The following is a 21,266-nucleotide window of genomic DNA, read 5'->3' on the forward strand; positions in this document are numbered from 1 at the left end:
TAGTACCACCAAATGCCTAATCTTCACCTGCTGCATCCCTGCATAGGGAGACATTCTGGGATGCTTTGCAGCTGGGATGATTTCTTTATTACAGAACTACCTTAAGATGAGTCAGTGAATCCATGAATTAAACTAAATTCAGATCTGGGACACATATTTTGATCTGAGCCACTTACGTGATTCACCTAGAGCTACAATTAGGAAGCCATGTGGGCAAATGGAAAAAATATGGGCTTTGGTGTCAGACTGACTGTATCTGAATATTTTCTGACACTTACTAGCTGTGGGGCCTCAGAAAAAATATACTTAACTTCTCCAACTCTCTTTATGATCATCTATAAAATAGCCGTAATAATAATAGGAACTGCCTTAAAAGTATTCTGTGAATATTAAATGAGACCAAATATATTTGTCTAGTACAGAGTAAGTGATAAAAAAAATACCTCTGTTTCTTTTTCCTTCTTTCTTTTTTCTCATCTGGTTTGCTCCACTGCTACTTAATTTCCAGTTTTCACTTTCAGGAGATCTAGAAAAAATAGACAGATAAAAGATCAAGGAACTGATAGCTTTTGATTTATACAAACAAATAACCTGTTTCGGAGGAACTACCATAAGTACTTGATTTGAAACCAAAAAAAAAAAAAAATGTTTAAAAGTCTGCAGCGAAGAACTTTAGAAAAACAATGACAACCTTTTCAATTTCATACAAACAGGTCCAACAGTGAGGCATATATTGCTAGTTGTTTTTGCATGTGCTGGTGGTGAAATAACCATACTCTCACCTGTTCATCCTCATCACTTACCACACAGAGTTTGCAGGTCAGCTGTCGCAGAGAGGATAGGAGTACTGCCTATAGTTGTGCAACTGAATAATGTCTGACCCATTCTGGGATAATATCATGCTTTCATTAACCTCATGTTTTTTTTTAATACACTGAATCAAGTAGCAACAGACTCTTAAAAATATCTGGTCTGTCTTTGAGAACTACTTTTTGATATCTTAAACTTGCAGAACTTTCCACAAGAATAGCTACATTACATTTTGAAAGTGAGTTAATGGATGGAATCTTTTGACAACAGTCCCCCAATGATCAGCATGATAATCTCCTCATCACTTCCTGATTACCCTGATGGAAACAGAGAAAGCCATTCTTATGTCTCTATTCCCTGGATTCTTCTTCTAAGCAAAAGAGAAAGGATGCATTTTAAATGAAACTTTGCTTGTATAGGTACACATCTGCAAAATTTCTTTGAAAAAAACAACAACATGATTTTGGCAGTACAACCACATTTTTAATGACATTGTAATTGTTGTGCAAAAGTAAATATATCCTTCTATGGTCCTTACTTAGCATTTCAATGAAATCTTCAAAAACTTTTGAGAGATATGTTATATCTGGAGCTGGCCTCATGAAATAAGAGGCCATGGGTAATGAAAGGCATTTATAGCTTAGCTGCTTTCACAACTAAGCTACGTTTTGGCAAATCCTTAACTTCCATTACCTATTTTCCCTGCCCAAAGCAGTCATTCAAACAAACAAAAAAGGTACACATTTTACTACTTCATTTTCAGAGCTCAATAAATAATTGAGGTAGCCCAACTGCTTTTTTTTAAAAGTTAGGTTTTGAGATTATTCTAGTTTCCCCTTTAAAATATGTGAGTGCCTTCAAATATTACTTGATTGGTACAACTTGACTAATTATCTTGGCGATCTTACTATCTGCAATTTATTCTTTATATTTCCATTTCTGTCAAATATGAGCCCTAGAAAGGATTAAAAATTCCAAAATATTTCCTTCATTCCTACCTCTATACCTGTTCTTGACACAGGATACCATCTCCTCCTCTGCCTTGTACATCACATTGATTCTTCCACATAAAATATTTCACAGGTACTTTAACCTGAAATTATAATTCTTCTTCTGAATTTCAATTGCGGTATTCGTTTACACCATGCAGCGAGTTGTCTGTTTATTCTTTTTATATACCATTCTTTGGTATAAAACATCTCTTAAAGATGTTATTTTGTCTCCCCAGAAAGTTTGAATATTCCTTGAGGTCTCCATTAATTGCATATTTAACTCTTTGATATAATGCACACTGAACTAAATATCAGTTGAGTAGGCATTCAATAAACACTCATTGCACAAAAGCTAACAAGTTGCAAGGCAACATCTGAGCTAGTATCCAAAACTTATAATACCTATTATGTTTTTTTTAAAGATTCCATTTATTCAGGAGAGACACACAGAGAGAGGCAGAGACACAGGCTCCATGCAGGAAGCCTGACATGGGACTTGATCCCAGAATCCCAGGATCACATTCTGGGCTGAAGGCAGCACTAAACCACTGAGCCACCCGGGCTGCCCCCTATTATGGTTTTGGAAAATTCTCTGGTACCAACAGTTTTGTCACTGTGCCCAGCTATTTGGTGTCTATATTACACTTCACTCTCATGTAATCCAGTTAAGATATTTTTACTAAACAGCATTTCTAGGTAAACCAGCCTATGATTGCAATAGTTTGATAGGCATAAAAAGGTTTCCTGGTGTTTCCTTGCCATTATTCAGGAAAAATTGTGTTAACTATGTAAATATAACTCACCACCTATTAGGCATCCAAGTTGATTCATCCCTCTGACATAGCATGTGTTAAGAAAGCTTTAATGCTCCACCACAATTATATTGCTAATAAAAGTTTTCTTATATAAAAGGACAAGGAAATAATAAACTAGAGGAGAATATAAAAGAAGTTGGGGATCAAGAAATTTCTTAATAGTGAACTATGCTAGACAAGTAAACATTCTTCTGGGAGAAGTGTTGGAAACATGCTGCTTTCATCTTGCAATGAGATTTAAAAAAAAAACAAAACCCTCAGTAGAGTACCGAAAGGGACAAGGCACCTTGTCAGGAAGATGTGGATTTAGAGACACAAAAGATTATTTCTATCATGAATTGTATTGCTTCTTAGCACTCACCATTCCTTTGCATTAGAATTTTATACTTCTCCACTGCACACATACATGTACACACACATACACACACATTCCATATATAAATTGAAACTCATGGTATTTAAGTCTATTATCTTTCTTTAAGAAAAAAATATATAACTGTTGAAATATGACAGCATATTCTGGTATTGGGAATAAAAAATATTTTAAGGTCTTTAAGGTATAGTCAGAAAAGCACAAATCTCAGGTAAATTTAAGAAAGTGAGCCAAGTTTGTGGCTTTATCCTAGAGCAAGATTAGTAATCTTAGATGAAGGGATGACCATTGAAATTTTAGAGTAATCAATTTGTATACCAATGGCAGAAAATAAAATCTGGGGAATATACTTGTTTAAAGTGGAGGAGGAGGATGAAATTTAGGCTGGAAGAATAGAAAGTGTCTTATGCAAAGAAGTTACAAGGTGAAGTCTGAGCTAATATTCATACATTTATGATACCTGTTATGCCTTTTATTACCCTCCCACTTGTAGAGAAGTTTACCAAGCTCTGTTATAAGAAAAAATGTATATTTACAGAGCTCTATTACAGGAAATATGTATATAGCACACACACACACACACACACACAGATGCACACACAAACACCAACATACAGAGCCAATAAACTAGAAGGTAGGAAAAAAAACACAAATTGAGGGGTTAAAAAACAAAAGCCAGTATGATTTTTAGGGTGATTTTTCTATAACGCTATTTTTGTTTCATCTTCACAAGAGAGACTCTGATTGAAAACCTATTTAACCCACAAATTTCTATTCATGAAGTATGCATCTTCAAAACTGGAATTTTAAATTACAAGACTACACATGGTACAGTACTCAAAATTTGCATTTCCAAACTCAAGGAAGAGATATGGTAACTACCTTTCCTAACCGAAACTTCAAAAATAACTCTTAATAAAGTACCATGCTTCCATGATCGTTCTAAAATCTTGAAATGATTTGTCTTTCCATCTGGCCTGCAACAGGGTTAATTTACCTAAAGCCCTTACACATCCATCTACTACTATGCAAAAAGGAGTCCTACATTTAGCTTGAAAGGAGTGTCACAGATTTATCCCCTCCCCCTCCTAAGTCCTTTTCTCCCTCCCTTCTCTAGCAACTGGTAACCTCAGAAAGAGAACTCCAAATCTAGAAAGAAGCAGTTGGTCCCTGACTTCATTCCAGTAGCCAAGCTGCTCTAAAGCAGAAGCACAAGTCCTCTCTCCAGACTGAGCTGGCCTACGTGGGCATTCAGCTGGTTTTCTACATTATCTCACGAAGGTTTTCCTGATCAACTTTCTCCATGGCTTGTATTGAAAATGTGTAAGTACAGAACTCAGTAGACCTGTTTAATTTTGAAGGCAAAAGGCAGTTTGGATTGTTTTTCTGTGTAACCTGGACAGGGAGGAGTGGGTTGGAGGGAGTGCAGGAGAGGATCACAGACAAAAACCTTGCAGGACACAAACTCCGGTACTAAAAATACTGGATTTAAGGGCAGCAATTTTTAAATGTAATTTTGCAACAAAAGTGCAAATCCTTAGTCTAAATAGTTGGGGTTAAACTTGAGGAAATTTGTTCTCTAGAGTGTGGTACGGGTTGAAAGAAAGAAAATTTTTTTTTTTTTTTTAAAATTTTTATTTATTTATGATAGTCACAGAGAGAGAGAGAGAGAGGCAGAGACATAGGCAGAGGGAGAAGCAGGCTCCATGCACCGGGAGCCTGATGTGGGACTCGATCCCGGGTCTCCAGGATCGCGCCCTGGGCCAAAGGCAAGCGCCAAACCACTGCGCCACCCAGGGATCCCAAGAAAGAAAATTTTAACAAAACTTGGTGCAAATGTTTAATGATGCTTCAAAAACTGGAGTGTTTGTTCACACAAATAGCCTTTCCTTTTAGTTCTGTAGAGGAAAGAAAGTCTTTCTTCACAAGGCTTTTCAGAACACTCCTGCCAGAATCTGAATGCTGTGCTTTAGTGGATCATAGGTCCTACTGGGACTGGAAAGAGTTGCTGTTTTCTATCGCAAGCCTGCACAGGCAACCTTTAAGGAAGCTCTCTGGGCTTTCTGGGTCTTCTCTTTCTTGCTGCCTTGAGGAGGTGGAGAAATGGGGACTAGGGTGGAGCCACAAGAAAGTCGTAAAGGGGAATGGGAAAGTCTGTTTTAAAAAGCCACCTGGTACTGTGAAAGTGGGCTAAAAAAGTGCTTGGAGAGACTACACGAGGGAGGAAATAGGTCTCTCCCTTTCCCCGGGTATATTCCTGAGAGTTTAACCAATCACATATTTCAGATACTCCCAGGTCCCTGCATTTCCATATTTGTTGACTTACTTATTTCTATTTTTTGCAAGCCTTGGTGGGCACGCCCCTTCACCCAGTGGAGTAGTTGCAAATGAGTGTGGGATCCGGGAGCCGCACCCCGACGACATGTCTCTCCAGTGTTCCAGTTCCATGCCGAAAGGCGATGTGGAGCCTTGGGGCCACCATCGCGTCCTGCTGAGACCCCCCCTCAATGTGCTGACTGACCTGGCGAGAGAGCAGCTGGAGCGCCCCTCTGAGACCGCAGGAGCCTGCATTCCTGTCGACAGTTCCAGAGCTCACAAACACCCCTATGGGCCACCACCTGCTGTTGCGGAAGAGTCCCTAGCAACAGCAGAAGTAAATAGCTCCGAGGGGCTGGCAGGCTGGAGGCTTAGGGGACAGGATTCTATTAATGTGTCCCAGGAATTCTCTGGCAGCCCTCCCGCACTGATGATAGGGGGGGCAAGGGTCAGCAGTGGGGGCACCGAGAGAGGTGGCAATAATGCAAGGTTATACATGGCTTTGCCACGAGGTCAGGGGTTCTTTCCACCCAGGGGTCCACAAATAAGAGCCCCCCCACATATCCCCACAATTAGATCAGGGGTAATGATGGAGCTGCCTCTAGGAAATACAAGAATGGCTAGCAAGGAAAGGCTGGCTCATGTTTCTTTCCCACAGGGAGGCCCGCGGCACCCAGTGGAAAATTGGCCAAGGTCTCTCCCCTTGTCTTCCAGTACTCCCGGTTTACCTTCTCGTCCTACTGCTCATTGCTTTATATCTCCTCGACCTCCGAGTTTCAGTCCATTTCTTGCTATGCCTATTGCTTTTGCTCCACCCCCGATATTTGGTCCTCCGTTGCCTTCTTATTTTGCCAATTTTCCTTCCTGGGGTATGCCGGCTCCTGCGCCCTCAAACAGAGAAAACAACTGAGGACAATAACTGGAGAGGGAAAAAGGGTTGGAGGGAAAAGGTGAAAATTACTCATTTACGTTTTTATATTTGAAACCCCCTACCCTCTTAAACTTTGTTTAGCACTGATGTGCCTTACATGATTGAAGATTCAATAAAAATTCTAAAGTTTGAAATACTGTCAATTATTTTTAAAAACTCCACCTTGGGACCCTAAACACTAGCTTTTGTTTTCTGACTTTAAGGAAATTAAAGCAGTAACGTGTTAGTGTTTTCTAAGTAGTTTAGTTAAATCCCTAGCCTTGGCTTGCAGCTAGGGCAGGGGCAGGAAATGGGTGTGTGTGTGCTAATATCCATTGGGTTCTTGCTAGATGAAATCTAGGGTGGGGAATTATACCTACCTAAGGCTATGGGAGTTGCTCAAAGCAGGATAGGAAAATTAAAGTCGATAAAGTAGACCAAAGTCTAGATAATCAGGACAACGCACAATGAGTAAAAATAGGACAAGACTCCTGAAAGTACTAGCCAACACTCAACAGTCAGTTAGAGGAAGAACCAGGCTGAAAGATGAGGAAACAAAAGGGGCAAGGGAGGGAGGCCTCTGACTCTTGATTTGGGCTGAGCTCATGATCTCTGGGGTGAGATGGAGCCCCAGAACAATGTTGGGCATAGAGCCTGCTTAAGATTTTCCTCCCCCCAGCTCGATTTGTTTATAGGCTAGATGTCTTTTGTATCTGCAGGTTTCATCAGCCTTTAACTGCTTATGTCACCTACACCATCAGCTGTAGACATGAAAACTGCATATTTGAAGAATCATTCTCTAAAGAGGTTTCTATTTTTTAAAAAAGGTTTAATGTGTTTTTAGCACCAATAGCACCTTTGTTGCTACTCTGACAAAAAGGACACGTGGATCCATAAAATTTCTTTTTTCTCCATTTATTTAATATTAGATTGTTTAGATTGTTCTAAATTTACAGATGGTAGTGCAAGGCTTAGAAGGAACATCTGGATAGTGCTTGCTAAAATTCTCCTCACTCTGTATGTCCTAAAGCTGGCACAATTCCATCAATTCACTGTGGTGAGTTGAGCAGACATATTCAGCAAATCATTTGACAGCTGCTCACTATGAGGTAGCTTAGTCCCAGTGTACCAAACACTTACTGAATTTTCAGCCTTAATGAACAGAGGAGTTGGGCATGCTTATAGTCATAAAAAATATCTTTTGAGCCAGATATTAAAAGATATTTTGACAAAAAATCAAGTTGTTGTGTCAACAGTAGTGCTGAATCACTGGAGAGTTGCCAAGAGGTGTGGTAAGTGACAGCAGGACAGGATACATTTTCCTTCTCAAAGGAAGTAGTGTGATAAAGGCTCAGAAAGACTACTCACAAATACAACAGTCCATGACAAATTCTCCGTAACAAGAAAGTGCCACTAACACAATCTGCTGGTTTTCAACCTTCTGTTGTCTTTCCTAACACCCTCTGTGTTTGTTATTTTCTATGTCATTTCTAAACACTGAACGGAGGGGCCCTAAACACTGAATACCTATAGTGTTCAATAAAAAATAACTATTTGCAAATCGAGGCATTGAAGCTTTATTTATATTCCTGTGATGTAGGATGAGCATTTTCTTTAGTTTATGAAGAGTTCTATGCCTATATAACAAATTTCAGTGAATGCAAGTATAGAATAAACCTGGGATCCTGTTGTTAAATGCAAGTAAAATGTAAATATTTTTGTTTATTCACACCTGTATGGAAATGATGTATCACTTTGTTATCATAGGTGTCAGCATCCTCAATGACAGTAAAAAGCATTCATTTTAAACATACGATTTGCCTTAACATTGTTATTTTTAAATTGTTCTAGTGTAACTTAAGCCAATATTAACCCTATAGCACAATATCCTATCTATCTTAGAAAGTGCTCATAGTGCAATATATTCAACACTCTTGAACATATACATTTTCCTTTCTTTTCTATGGCTTAAATAGCTCTTTACTGCAAAAGGAAAAGATAAACATCAACAAAGTAGCCCTTTCTTCTGCTAGTAATGGGATTGAGTTAAGTATTTCCTATTCAAAGTTATAATCATTGTCACAAGAAGATTCATGTCAGACTGTTTATTATTTATAGTTCTCATTATATTCTTTGTCACAAGACTGTAGCATCGGAATTTTAATGTCCTATATATTCTCTAGAAGATAATCATAAACTGTACAACTTTGACCTTTTCCATGTCACAAAGTATGATTCATTAGCCATTTCTATTTTCCATTGTTTACAACTTCTGTAGCCTGATGGAAGAAGTACGCATGGAGCCAATCAAACTGCAGAATAGTGAAAGGCTAAAGTTCGAAGTTATGAAATTTTTTAAGTTTATAGTCTTTCATAAGTCATAATGATATTAAAAGTACACCTCATTCTTCTCAGAATTATTAAATACTAAGCAACACCAAATAATTTATTTTAACTGGAGTATTCAGGTTGAGATCATTGTGTTCTTTATCTACCATGGAATAAGTGGGCCTTTTTTTTTTTTGGTGGTTGCCACTAAATAATTAGGTAGCATATATATAATGGGGGAGAACTATATCCTTACATAACTATTACTCTATTTCAAGATCAATAAACCAAACCCAGAGATAAAATAAATTTTAGACAGATAAAAACATTATGTTGGGGCACCTAGCTGTATCAGTCCCTAGAGTATGCAAATCTTGATTTTGGGATTGCTGAGTTTGAGCTCCATGCTGTGGGGTTTACTTTTAAAAATAAAACAAACAAAACACAACACTATGTCATGTCACAAATTGATTCCATAGCTATCACAAAATTTTGTGTGTCTTCCTTATAATAAGCTTGACTGAGTGATATTCCCACAGAAAAAGCAAGTAATGGGACTAAATTAGGTGAAATAACCCATCTGTTTCTCTGTGGTAATATTCATTTTTTCTTATAATAATGCAAATGTATTAAATTTATCAAATCAAATCTAGATGTGAGAATTCAGAGAAATTGTGCTTCATCATGCAATCCTTCTATTAAGTACCTGAGAAGGTACTACTCTTACTTAAGACTGATTAAATACATATACTTTTTCACCCACCTTTGGGAACTTCACTGCCACTCAGAAAGGCTTACTCAGTATCTCAATTTCTTAAAAAAATTATCTGTGAAACTTATTTTCATGAAGTGACTCCACCACTGTTTTTTGAGAATGGACCAGTATCCTATATGACTTTATGGAGGTAAACTATATTTTTTCCAACCCTGAACATCTTTTTTCCCAAGCATAATAAGATAATATAAAGCACACAAACCTGTCAACACTACCATAAAGGACTTTGCCCATCTAATTGTTTAATCATTTAATTGATGGGGAAATATTCATTTATAAAGGACTTCATCCAACACTCTGATTACAAAAGTTTTGACTCAGAGGCAAAGCAACACACAGAGTACAGGGGTGATGGATGGTGTTTGTGCATATGAGAAAAAAAAAACTGATGGAAAAAGAGGATTAAAAATAGAGAGGGGCAGGACCACTGTCAGTTGAGAAGAGATGAAGTGCTTTAGAACAGGAAGCAGCTGCAAAATGGAAGTACTGTGGGAAAAGTAATAAATTTGGATATAGGAGAATGTAACCCAGAGGAAGTAGAAAGGTGGCAATTTGAAAAGAAAAAAGTTATATGGGTTAAGTATTTAATGACAGAAAGGTTCCATGTAGGAGCCACACATTCAAGAGGGTGGGGATGAGGTGATTAGAGAAACATTATCCAGCCTCCCTAAAAATGAATCTATCTCCACAGCTTCATTCCTTCCTATAAATATCATCTCTCCTTAGATAGCAGCCAATCTCATATTCCCTATGTGAAACTGGAAACTTTCTGTTTGAGGTTTCATTAAGCCCCCAAACTGGCCTTGACAAGCAGACACATCATCAAGGTTAACTCTCTTAGTGAAGTAGGTATTCAAAGAATTAAACTCACAGAAGAACATTTTCTGCTTAAGTTCTGAGACAAATAAGAGCCTGAACCATTTTTTTCTTTTTTTTAAATTTAAACTCCTATCCTTTTTTTCCTCTAATGAGGTGCATTGATCATTTCCTAATTTTGCCTTTTCATTCCTCATAGTAAATCATAATTTTCATCCATAATCAGGTAATCTATTATTTTTCCTAGGGCGCATATTTGTACCTCCTTTAGGTATAAAATATTTTTTTTAAGATTTTATTTATTTATTCATGAGAGACACACAGAGAGAGAGAGGCAGAGACATAGACAGAGAGAGAAGCAGGCTCCATGCAGGAAGCCCGATGTGGGGACTCCATCCTGGGACTTGATCCCTGGGCTCCAGGATCACGCCCCGGACAGAATGCAGATGCTCAACTGCTGAGCCACCAGGAGTCCCCAGGTATAAAATCCTTATACATTGTGTTAATTCTCACTGGTGCTCAGCAGTTGTTAGTGATATATTGTACCATAAATGTGTTGAGGACAGTGTTTAATGTCCTAAATAAAAAAGTTGATTGTCTATAAATACAACATTGTTTTTTTAAATCCTGTATTACGAATAAGTCTCATCTGGACAAAAAAGATCAAATATATATAATATTTCCTAGTTAAAAAAAAGACCACCTATGAGATAGTCTTATAAAGATTATCAGTGGGATGCCTGGGTGGCTCAGCTGTTGAGCATCTGCCTTTGGCTCAGGGTGTGATCCCAGGGTTCTGGGATCGAGTCCCACATTGGGCTCTATGTATGGAGCCTGCTTCTCCCTCTGCTTATGTCTCTGCTTCTCTCTCTGTGTGTATCTCATGAATAAATAAATAAAATCTTTAAATAAAAGACTATTAGTAAAATCATGGATAAGCCCCAATTTAACCAAATGATATGGCTTTAAGAAAAATCTCTGAAAAAAAGAAAAAAAAATCTCTGCAGAGTTTATATGAACTGTATTGCTGCAATGCTAGGCATTTTCACAAATCAATTGCAATCTATATGCATCTCAAATTGTACAATATATAATAATAATATAATAATATTGCTAAACTTACTGATCAAATGAATTTATGCTATTAGAAAAAGTACAGATCTTTTGAAAAAAAAAGTACAGATCCATATAAAACATGGATAAGTGACATTATCAAGTAATTTACAAAAGAAGAAATAATAATGACTAATAAACATACAAAATAGTTTATAAATGTAAATTAAGATAAGAAATACAGTTTCTTATCTGTCAAATTAGTACATTTTTTTTACATAGTTGTATATATTGTTAGAGATGGCTTAGGCATATGTGTACCCTCATATACTATGCAGGAGTATAAATGGCAGAACGTTTATTGAAAGCATTTTGCTATATTAAACAAATTCCTTAAAATTATAATGTTATTTGATTTAAGAATCCTGCTTGGGGTTTGCCCTAAGGAAATAATCATGGATATGTATAAATCTGTAGCTACAATCAAGCTCATCTTAGCATTATAACAGCAAAAAATAATAAGTAAACTAAATGTTCTGAAGTAGACAATTATCTATTTAAATTGTGGTATATTCAAATGATAGCATATAATGCCACCATCAGAATAATAACAATTATAATTTTAAAAATAAAAATTAAAAAAAATAAAAATAAAAATAAAAATTATCAGGGCTACCTGCCTGATTCTGCAGAGAATATGACTCTTGATCTCAAGGTTGTGAGTTTGAGCCCCATTTTGGGTATGGAGGTTACTTAAAAAAAATCTTAAAAATAAAGACATACAAACTTCTATATGCATTTTAAGTGAAAAAAAGTTTCAGAAGTATATGATAGAAAGATCTTTTCTTTTTGCTTAGCTATAATTTGAATTTTTATAATGAAAATTTTTACTTTTGTAATGAAAATTAAGAGTCATGATAGGACAGAGATTGTGTAAGTGTACCTGGCTGACTCAGTCAGTAGAACATATGACTATTGGTCTTGGGGTTATGGGTTGGAGCCCCAAGTTGGGTGCAAAGTAAGAAAAAAAGATGGGTACCTGGGTGGCTGAGTGGTTGAGCGTCTGCCTTTGGTCAGGTCGTGATCCTGGGGTCCTGGGATTGAGTCCCTCATCAGAGTCCCTGCATGGAGCCTACTTCTCTGTCTGTCTGCCTATGTCTCTGCCTCTCTTTCTGTGTCTCTCATGAATAAATAGATGAAATCTTTTTTTTTTAAGGAAACTGTATATGATTTCTAAGGTATCTTTCAACTCTATCCTTCAATGAAACAATAACATAACACAAAACAGAACATTATAGATATTATGTAGGAACCTTTATTTTATTTTATGTTATTTTGTAACTATAATCTTAAATAAATGAATACTCAGAGAAAGAGAAAAAATCAAGTGTGATGAGAGTAGTTATATTTAGTCAAAAAGTTTGAGTAAGGCAAAGTCAGGAGCACTAATGCCTTTGCAATATTTTGTTTATTGATCCTTGGTGGAATGAGGCCCTATATTAGTTATGTTAGTGAAAATCTGATATTTGGTTGTTTCCACAAGTCACTGACCATCAGTGAGTTAGGACTGGCCAATACAGGCTAAGACTCAGGAGAATGAGCAAAAAATACAATCTGGTTTTACCATCGGTTTAGGCAGGCAGGGGTCAAATCCATACAGGTCAGCTGAAGCAGCATGGTGAAAATAAGCATAAATTCAGTTTAACAACTTTTTCATATATTTATGCCTTTTTAAAAAGTAATCTTTATATCCAATGTTGGGCTTGAATTCTCAAACCCAAGATCAAGAGACTCATGCTCTACAGACAGAGCCAGCCAGGCAGCCCCTTTAATATATCTATGCTTTTTAACGTGAAATTTCTTGATTTCCCATTGAACTACAATGATCCTAGATTTGTTTTAAGATTTTTTGTATGTATGTATGCATTTACTTGAGAGAGAGAGAGAGAGAATGAGGGGAGGAGCAAAAGGAGAGGAATAAGGAGACTCCATGCTGAGCACAGAGCCTGACACAGGGCTCAATCCCATGACCCTGAGATCATGACCTGAGCTAAAATCAAGAGTTGGACACTTAACCTAACTGACTGAGCCACCCAGGCATTCCTACAGTGATCTTAGTTTTAATTCTAGCAACCTGGAATAGCATATGTTAACTGTAGCCAAAAAAACGTAGGTGTCATGTTTTTGATGTAGGAAGGAACAAAGGTGCTAAGATTATCAAACTGATGCAGTATCTTCCCCTTCTACACTATTTCCTGTTGAATGTGAACAATTGAAAAATTGTTAAAATAACCAAGGATGATGTAAACATTTTAAAACTGCATAAAATATAACCCAGCCTGTAGAGTACCAATCATAAATTATTTTCTAGGGGCACCTGGAGACTCAGTGGAGATGCTACTCCTGATCTCAGGGTCATGAATTCAAGCCCCACATTGGGTGTAGGGTGTACTTCTAAAAAATTGTTTTCTGTAACCCATTATGATACCCACAATTTATTTTTTTTAAGGTTTTATTTATTTATTCATGAGAGACTCAGAGAGAAGGCAGAGACATAGGCAGAGAGAGAAGCAGGCTCCTTGCAGGGAGCCTGATATGGGACTTGATCCTGGAACTCCAGGATAATGCCCTGAGTGGAAGGCAGACACTCAACTGCTGAGCCACCCAGGCATCCTGATACTCACACTTTAGAATACTGTAGAAAGTAAGCACATCAAGAATATGATTGTATAGTTTGTACCCTGCACAAAAGTGTCCAGCCAAAAGGATATAAGTGGGGATTGAAATTCAGTTTGCTTTCTGCTTGATAAACAGTATACCTGAGGAGAATCAACTTTTTCTAATTTATCCACGTAAAATGAGTGCCCTCTTCCAATTTGTGCATAGAAGTAGTAGATACTAGTGTGGTTCACGTAAATAACAATGAGTCCAAACAACTTCATATCTAACAAAACTAGAAAATTGTTAAAGAGCATGATCCTAGTTTAAAGAAACCACAATTTTAGTGTCGTTAGAATTAAAAAAATAATTGCCATTCAAAATGCCCAACAAATGATCAAAGACCAGCAGGCTTTCAACTGCAGATTACCTGTTACCATTAGACATAGAAAAATAATCCATATTAAAAAGTAAATTTGGGGGATGCCCTGGTGGCTCAGTTGGTTAAGTGGTTGCCTTAGGCTCAGATCATGATCCCAGGGTCCTGGGATCAAGCTCCACATTGGGCTCCCTGCTCAGGGGAGAGCCTGATTTTCCCTCTCCCACTACTGCTCTCTCTGCTTGTGTGCTCTCTTTCTTTGTCAAATAAACAAAATCTTAAAAAAAAAAGTAAATTAAGGGCACCTGGGTGGCTCAGTCAGTTAAGTGACTCTTGATTTTGGTTCACATCATGATCTCATTGTTGAGAGAATGATCCCTGTGTTAGGCTTTGTGCTGGATGTGGAGCCTGCTAACAATTCTCTCTCTTCTTCTGCCCCTTTTTCCCACGTCTAAAAAAAATTTTTTAAAGCAAATTAAAACTAAAATTGACAAAAGACAGTTGCTTTAATGGTATTTACATGAAGGAAAAAAATCTCATAAAGCATCTCTTTGGTGCTTGCATAAAGAATACTTTTAATGGGAATAATGTAGAAATATAGCTAGAACCAATCACCAGACTGTCATTTCAAATATATTTTGGAAAATGACTGCTATCACTGATACTATTAAAATATTAGAAGTAGTAACACTGAAATTTACAAGAATCATCCAATATAATGAGCCCTCAAATATACTCTAAATATAGTTCAGTATGAAATCTACTCTTTAAAGCATATGTTGAGGGATGCCTGTGTGGCTCAGCGGTTGAGCATCTGCTTTTGGCTCAGGACATGATCCTGGATTTGCAAGATCGAATCCCATATTGGGCTCCTTGCATGGAGCCTGCTTCTCCTGCCTGTGTGTCTCTGCCTCTCTTTCTATATCTCTCATGAATAAATAAAAAATGAATAAAGTATATGTTGAATATCAGATGTAAATAGATTAATCAGTCATTTTCCATGAGCAAAATAATTTTGCTCTCTGAATGCATTTAATATGCTATTTTTTCTATTTATTTTCTCTCTTTTTTTTTTTTAAGGATGAGATAACACCAGAATCCTTAAATGGAAATTCATCATGCCTCAACTATATTCACATTTCTAGTGAAGAAGCTTATTTAACAATTTCTTAGAAGATATCTCTTGGGTTTAGCTGTAGGCAGGAAATGATGTATAATTAGCACTTTTATGTGGCATTAACAAACAATCTTGTTAGTTCATTACTTTTTAATATTTGCATCAGTCCTCTGAAAGCAGATTAAGAGCAACTGTAATTTCCATATGCAAGATTCGTCAACAACAAAGCTCAGAAATTGTTCACTTTAATCCAAGCCATGCCACAATAATGTATCTTTTATTTCTTTTCTCTCTGAATTCTTTTTTTAATGATTTTATTTATTTATTCATGAGAAATATAGAGAGGCAGAGACACAGGCAGAGGGAGAAGCAGGCTCCCTATGGGGAGCCCCATGCAGGACCTGGGACTCTGGGCCCAAGTGCTGAGCCACCCAGGCATCCCTCTGAATTCCTTTTTAGCTTATTCAGTAATGTCTCTGTGTACTGTAAAGTCATGGATTGTATCAACTACCTTTCTTTAAAAAAAAAAAGATTTTATTTATTTATTCATGAGAGACAGAGAGAGAGAGAGAGAGAGAGAGAGAGAGAGAGAGAGAGAGAAGCAGAGGGAGAAGCAGGCTCCATGCAGGAAGCCTGATGCAGGACTTGATCCCAGGACTCCAGGATCATGCTCTGAGCCAATGGCAGGTGCTAAACCACTGAGCCACCCAGGGATCCCCTGTATCAACTACCTTTCAAGTCTCTATATAGAACCTACAGTAAATTCACTGTATGGTATTGCATTAGAGGCTGCTCCCTGTACTTAGGTATTATTCCACTATTAAGTGGAAAGTATGTAATTATTTTTATTTGAAATGTAACATCAAGGGTGCCTGGGCAGCTTAGTTGGTTAAATGTCTGATTTTAGCTCAGGTCATGATCCTGGGGTCCTGGGATCTGCTAACATAGCATTCCCTGCTCAGTGGAGAATCTGATTCTCCTCTCCCTCAAATAAACAAAATCTTTGAAATGTAACATCGAATACATATATTCCTAAAACTACATATACTATTATTATTCTTTGTACTGTTACAAACACTGAGAACAAACTTTTATTTAATAATCTCAATTATTTTCCCTTTGAATAGGACACTGAAAACACAAGACCTTATTCCTTTAAATTGTGACCATAAACTGAAACCAAGGGAGACTCTCTGGATCCAGAATCAAACATATCTATTGTCTAGACAGAACATTCACCCATCGTTCACTAGTTGTTTGGCTACCAACACAGTCTTGACTTCTGTTGAGTTTGTTGTAAACAGAAACACCTGAGTCTTATTTACTTTCAAGATGCTAGAAAGCTAAATATTCCCTTCATCTACTTTATGTATTTGATTATTCAAAAATTAGACACTGGCATTACCTAATATTTCTTTAATTAAAATCCCTTTTATATCGTGCAGCCCTGGTGGCTCAGCAGTTTAGCGCCACCTTCAGCCCAGGGCCTGATCCTGGAGACCTGGGATTGAGTCCCATGTCGGGCTCCCTGCATGGAGCCTCCTTCTCCCTCTGCTTGTGTCTTTGCCTCTCTCTCTCTCTGTGTCTCTCATGAATACATAAATAAAATCTTTTTAAAAATCCCTTTTATTGATTTAAGTCCATATTATAATTTCTGCTATTTGAAAAATGTTTACTTCAAGATACTAACATTCTTCTACCCTCATGTCAAGGTATGGCATGCAGTTTTTAAATATTTTCATGAAGATCATTGATAGCAAGAAATGTGGAATTGGTTCAATGCAGAGTCCTGAGGCATTCCATTAGAGACTGTCCTCAATTAATGAATATTATGAGTATCTGGCCATTTAACCAGCTATGAATGCATTCAATTACACTATAAGCCATTTTCCTATTTTTCCCAGAAGCATGTAATGAAAGATTTTGTTCAAAGACTTTTAGTAATCAAGACATACTATGAATGTGACATTTCCCCTTTAAATAGATCACATTTAAATGTTCACTCAAGATAATGATTAATATATCATTTAGAGGGGAAACAAAACCTTTCATTTTTATATCATTATTTTCATGAGCTATGTATATTCCTGAATATTATAGGGTAGAAGAAATTGTACACATTGAAAGGACAGTATTACTTGATGAGGACTTATCTGAATGGAAAATTGGCATACATATTAGACACTTAGAAATAAATTAGTCTAGGTATCTTATTATATATTTAAGAAATGCAATGTGTACATAGATCAAGAACTCAGGCTTCCTAACTCGCATTCCTGGGTTCTTCACCTCAGGATGTTTTCTTTTCTTTTCTTTCTTTCTTTCTTTCTTTCTTTCTTTCTTTCTTTCTTTCTTTCTTTCTTCTTTCTTTCTTTCTTTCTTTCTTTTTTTCTTCTTTCTTTCTTTCTTTCTTTCTTTCTTTCTTTCTTTCTCTTTCTTTCTTTCTTTCTTTTAGGATTTGTTTATTTATTTTTAGGATTTATTTATTCATTTTTATTATTTTGGGGCGAATTTATTTATTAATCTCAGAGATCGGGTGGAGCACAGAGGGAAAGGAAGAGAGAGAACCTCAAGTACACGCTATGAGAGACTCCTAATTCTGGGGGAAAAAAAACAAAGGGTTTCAGAAGGAGACTAGGGTAGAAGATGGGGTAACTGGGTGATGAGCAATAAGGAGGGCACGCGTGATGGGAAGAAAACTGGGTGTTATACTATATGTTGGCAAATTGAATTTAAATAAATAAAATTAAAAAAAAAAACAAAGGAAAAATAAACAAAAAAAAACTTCAGAAAGGAAAAAAAAAAAAAAGAACCTTAAGCAGACTCCCTGCTGAAGTTGGATCCTGACACAGAGACCTACATGGGGGCCTGGTATGGGGCCTGACGCGGGGCCTGACACGAGGCTGGATCCCACAACCCTGAGATCATGACCTGAGCCGAAATCAAGAGCCTGTCACCCAACTGACTAAGCTACCCAGGAGCCCCTTAGGGTATTTTCAAGAAGAGAAACAGTAAAGCATTTTATGGGTATCAGTGCAGACACTACCACCTAACCATTGCTGAACTAAAGAAGATAAAACATTACAAGACAATTGCCTTCAAAAAATTTACAATCCAGTAGCATTATTACATATAGAAAGCAATGATAATGCTGTGTCTAGCAGTAGAGCTAACATTTATATAGTTAACTTTTGGTTTGTAAATTAAGTTTTTATGATGGGGGAAGGTGCACATTTTAAAAATTCACATGCCTGAATCAGCATAGCAGTAAGTCAACTTATATGTGAGTTTAGGTAAGTATATAATATGCAAACAAACTGTACTCAGGAAGCTAATGCTTCCTGTTCTACTCTATGAATGTTTATAAAGTAGAACATTCTAAAGAAACTCATACAATATAAGAGAGACTAAGAGAACAGTAGGAGAAAAATCAAGTGTACCATCTTTGAACTTATTGCACCTTAGTTTCTTTTACAAGTTTTTTTTTTACAAGTTTTTGTTTTCTTCTGTAGCCCTTACTAAATATTTAGTAAAAAATTCAATGTCCTCTGCTCCTCTGCTTCTCCTCTGGCTTGTGCCTTCTCTCTTGTCAATGCTTCCTTAAATGTTCATACTTTACACTCTGTAAATGAAATAGACTGATAAGGTGACCACCTGCTCAAGAGCCATGGTGAAGGGACGCCTGGGTGGCTCAGCGGTTGAGCACTTGCCTTTGGCCCAGGGCATGATCCTGGAGTCCTGGGATCAAGTCCCACATCGGGCTCCCTGCATGGAGCCTGCTTCTCCCTCTGCCTGTGCCTGCCTCTCTCTCTCTGTGTCTCTCATGAATGAATAAATAAAATCTTAAAAAAAAAAGAAAGACATGGTGGAAAGTTGAAATGACATCTTTCCACATTAACTTGAAAATATCTCTGATAGTGAAAAAATGATTGGGAAATATTAGAAAGAGAGACAGAACATGAGAGACTCCTAACTCTGGGAACAAACTAGGGGTGGTGGAAGGGGAAGTGGGTGGGTGGTCGGGGTGACTGGGTGATGGGCACTGAGGGGGGCACTTGAGGGGATGAGCACTGGGTGTTATTCTATATGTTGGCAAACTGAACACCACTAAAAAATAAATTTATATAAAAAAAGAAAATATCTCTGATAGCAAATGAAATAAAATTTCCAAAAGTAATTTTACTTATGGAAATGGAAATATTCACACACTAAATACACCTTCAGTGAATGACTCTGTCTACTGCCCTAACTCAGCTATGATATTTTCTTTCCTCTGCCTTTGTTTCCCCATTTCTTGCAATTTAAACTTTTCTAATCTTTCTTTGAGCAACACATTATTTATGTTTACCCAGGAAAGCTGCTTTCCTGAATGTATATAAGTTTTGTTGTAATTTCCTAGAAATGCTACCAGGTTCCACATTGCCTTCAGAGGTGCATCAGAGCATGTGGTCATTGCTACCCAGATATTGTGTGCTCCTTATTTTTTACCAGTGGTGATAAACATTGTAGCTGATCAACACTCCAGAATTTCTGAGAATCTTGTATATTTGATAATTTGGAGACTTCATCCACCTGGTTCTTGGTTTAATCAAAATTTGGTCTTCTTATCATCAGTAATGAACTCTCAAGGAAAGATCCACTAGCTCAAGAAAAGGAAGATTTATGAGAGGTATGTGGACAAAGCAAATGAGATTATTTGAGAATTGAGAAATTGAGAAAACTTTCAATTAGAATTATTACTGTTATTAGTAAAAATACCTGTTTTTATCAAATCACTGGGAAGGACTTCCTGCTTATATTAGTATAAACTACATGAAATTGGTAATTCAATAATTTTGATAGATAAAAATGGCAATTTTAAGTTTCATATTTTACTTTCTAAATTGAGATATAATTCATATGCCATAAAACTCACCCTTTAACCCATACAATTCAGTGATTCTTTTCACAAGATTGTGTAACTATCACTACTAATTCCATAACATTCCATTGCTTTTAAAAGAAACTTCATAGGGACGCCTGGGTGGCTCAATGGTTGAGCATCTGCCTTTGGCTCAGGGCCTGATTCTGGAGTCCCGGGATAGAGTCCCACATTGGGCTTCCTGCATGGAGCCAGGTTCTCCCTCTGCGTATGTCTTTGCTTCTCTCTGTGTCTCTCATGAACAAATAAATAAAATCTTTAAAAAATAGAAAATAAATAATAAAATAAAATAAACCTCAGGATCATTAGCCTCCACCTTCATTCATTTTTGAATTGATTTATAAAATATTCATGAGCACAAAACAAGAGAAGAGTAAGAAGCAGAAATAACTTGGATACATGGAAGCATATGCTAAATGCTATAAGAAAATCAGATGTAGTGATGAGTTAAAAGGATGACAAGCCAATTCTAATATATGAAGTCGGAGAAGAATTCATAGAAGTGACCTGTGTTTGAATAGGACATAGATGATACTGGCACAAAAACAGACACATAGATCAATGGAACAGAATAGAGAACCCAGAAATGGGCCCTCAACAATATGGTCAACTAATATTTGACAAAGCAGGAAAGACTATCCACTGGAAAAAGGACAATCTCTTCAATAAATGGTGCTGGGAAAATTGGACAGCCACATGCAGAAGAATGAAACTAGACCATTCTCTTACACCATACACAAAGATAAACTCAAAATGGATGAAAGATCCAAATGTGAGACAAGATTCCATCAAAATCCTAGAGGAGAACACAGGCAACACCCATTTTGAACTTGGCCTCAGCAGCAACTTCTTGCAAGATACATCTATGAAGGCAAGGGAAACAAAAGCAAAAATGGACTATTGGGACTTATTCAGGATAAAAAAGCTTCTGCACAGTAAAAGAAACACTCAACAAAACTAAAAGACAACCTACAGAATGGAAGAAGATATTTGCAAATGACAG

General features: G+C 36.9%; 1 protein-coding gene across 1 annotated transcript; it reads left to right on the top strand.

Annotated features, from left to right (window-relative positions):
- The first annotated feature begins 4,106 nt into the window (after positions 1-4,106).
- PRR32 (proline rich 32) lies at positions 4,107-6,371 on the top strand. Its single transcript, XM_026018135.2, has 2 exons — positions 4,107-4,313; positions 5,337-6,371. Exons 1-2 carry the CDS (start codon positions 4,294-4,296, stop codon positions 6,214-6,216), a joined length of 900 nt encoding a protein of 299 aa, XP_025873920.2. The 5' UTR covers positions 4,107-4,293; the 3' UTR covers positions 6,217-6,371.
- The last annotated feature ends 14,895 nt before the right edge of the window (positions 6,372-21,266 follow it).

Source organism: Vulpes vulpes, chromosome X (genome assembly GCF_048418805.1).
Source record: "Vulpes vulpes isolate BD-2025 chromosome X, VulVul3, whole genome shotgun sequence".
Classification (NCBI taxonomy): Eukaryota; Metazoa; Chordata; class Mammalia; order Carnivora; family Canidae; genus Vulpes; species Vulpes vulpes.